The 1,986-nt window shown below is 27.4% G+C and overlaps 1 protein-coding gene across 1 annotated transcript; it reads right to left on the bottom strand.

Moving 5' to 3' along the window:
* Positions 1-448: 448 nt before the first annotated feature.
* LOC124915558 (protein LITTLE ZIPPER 4-like) lies at positions 449-1,091 on the bottom strand. The gene is made up of 2 exons (XM_047456308.1): positions 1,007-1,091; positions 449-919 (listed from the first exon to the last, which is right to left on the bottom strand). Exon 2 carries the CDS (start codon positions 910-912, stop codon positions 685-687), a length of 228 nt encoding a protein of 75 aa, XP_047312264.1. The 5' UTR covers positions 913-919; positions 1,007-1,091; the 3' UTR covers positions 449-684.
* Positions 1,092-1,986: the final 895 nt, after the last annotated feature.

Below are 1,986 nucleotides of genomic sequence, written 5' to 3'. Positions count from 1 at the left end.
CATATCAATAAAATACAAAAACTATTTTCAAAATAGTTGATTTAAGAATTGAAACAGTAATTATTAATAAAGTTGTTATTTTATCCTTTATTATTCATATTTTGAAAGTTATTGTTTTAAATAAAATTAACTTAGACCCTTTTTTATTTTAATAATTCAAACAAATTAAATATTATTTCGATTCCATCTTTCAATTAATTTATTAACCAAAATATTAAAATATATTTTAATTTAAATTATTATTTTTTTATTTATATATATTAATACTTTTAAGTTTATTTACTACAAAAAAAAAAAAAATAATAATAATAATAATTACCTCTTTTTAAAATTATCAGATTAATATTTTTTTCTCATTGTTTTTTTTAAGCCCATATAAAACAAGTCCTTATTTCTTTATCTATCAAATTAATTATTTTATCAATTTTTTTTTTTTAACTAAACCCAAATCCAAACAAGGCCATGTTTTAAATGATGACAAAACATGAATGCTCAGAATAAGTAGCATAATATTATATATTTTTCCAACTGACAAGACAACTAGTAGAATATGGGATTATGATAATCTATTCCTTCCTTCCTTCCTTCTCCTTGGCCCTATTTTGATTCTTTTTCACAAAATGAAAATTAAACTTCATAATAATAATAATAACCATACTAGTCCCTAGCTAGCCCTAAATCAAATTACTTCCCATTTGGGCTAGATGAAGAACAAAGGTTAAGATCCGGCAACCCATTTGTGCCTCCACCATTCCCTTTTTGCCCATTATTAGGTCTAGAGATTCTCTGTTTCAGCTCCGAAAGAAGAACCTGATTCTCTTGATTAAGAAGTTGTGCCTTCTTCCTTAACTTCTCATTCTCCTTCATTATGTAACAGTTCTGCAAATACAGTTTCGAGTTCAATCTATCCATAACAAACCTGCAAAACCCAAATCACAAAACAGACCAAAACCTTAAAAAAACAATAAAAATTGTGTCTTTACTAAAAGGGTATCTTTAAATTTACCTTTAGATGAAGAAAGATGATTACAAGATGAAGCTATGGGTTAGGGATAATTTGAAATTGGAAGGGGAAGTGGGTAAGAATATATATAGTGATAAGAAAGTAGGAGAGATAAAAAGAAGAATCATAAGATCTTCTTCTTCTAATGAACCTGCTCTGCATGATCATCATGATTGATGATGATTCGATTTGAGATTTTTTTTTCTCTTGGGAAGATGATGGCGTCATGTAAAAATTTATTTATGACAGTAGGGTTATTTTGGGTATTTATTAACAAGGGTATTATAGGTGATTTGTGAAAAAAAATGATGGTGGGCTAGGTTGTCCCAAGATTCGCAATGATGGTTAAGGATTGGGTTCGAACCAACGCAGGCCCATCATCACTTCTTCAACCCTAGTTTGATTGGTTGAATAAACGGTAAATAATTTTCTTTTTTTAATAATTTTGTTTTAGGTTTTGATAATGGGAAGAAGATTGTTTAAGTGGGCAAAATTGGTTTTTTGAGATTTATGTAAACTTGTGGATAAAGTTGGGTTATTGAATGATATGATGATTTTTTGTTTGATGTTATAATAAGCTATGATAAATCATAATTATTTTCCTAATTAGGTTAAATGGATGGAAGAAGGATGGATCTGAAATTAATAATGGCCCGGGCAGGGGTGGGAAAGATTTGATCTTTTGAAGGGATATGATGAGTTTGGTATGGAAACAAGCAAGCTATGTTCATTCATGGGTTATCATATATCCTTTAATTTGGATGCTTCTATACTCAAGCATCATCTATATGGCCAAGATGACCAAGAAATGACCTATAAAAATATATATATTTTTAAAGTTTATCTATTTTATTACTTTAAGGGTTAGTTTGATTTTGGGTTTTATAAGATTTTTTAAAAATTATTTAATACAAAATTAGTTATTTGAAATTTGTTTAAGACATTACTTAAAAAAAAAATATTAAAGTAATGTAAGTGACAAA

This window comes from Impatiens glandulifera, chromosome 1 (genome assembly GCF_907164915.1).
Source record: "Impatiens glandulifera chromosome 1, dImpGla2.1, whole genome shotgun sequence".
NCBI lineage: Eukaryota > Viridiplantae > Streptophyta > Magnoliopsida > Ericales > Balsaminaceae > Impatiens > Impatiens glandulifera.
Note: the sequence above shows the minus strand (reverse complement) of the source record. Positions and strands in the feature narration are given on the sequence as shown.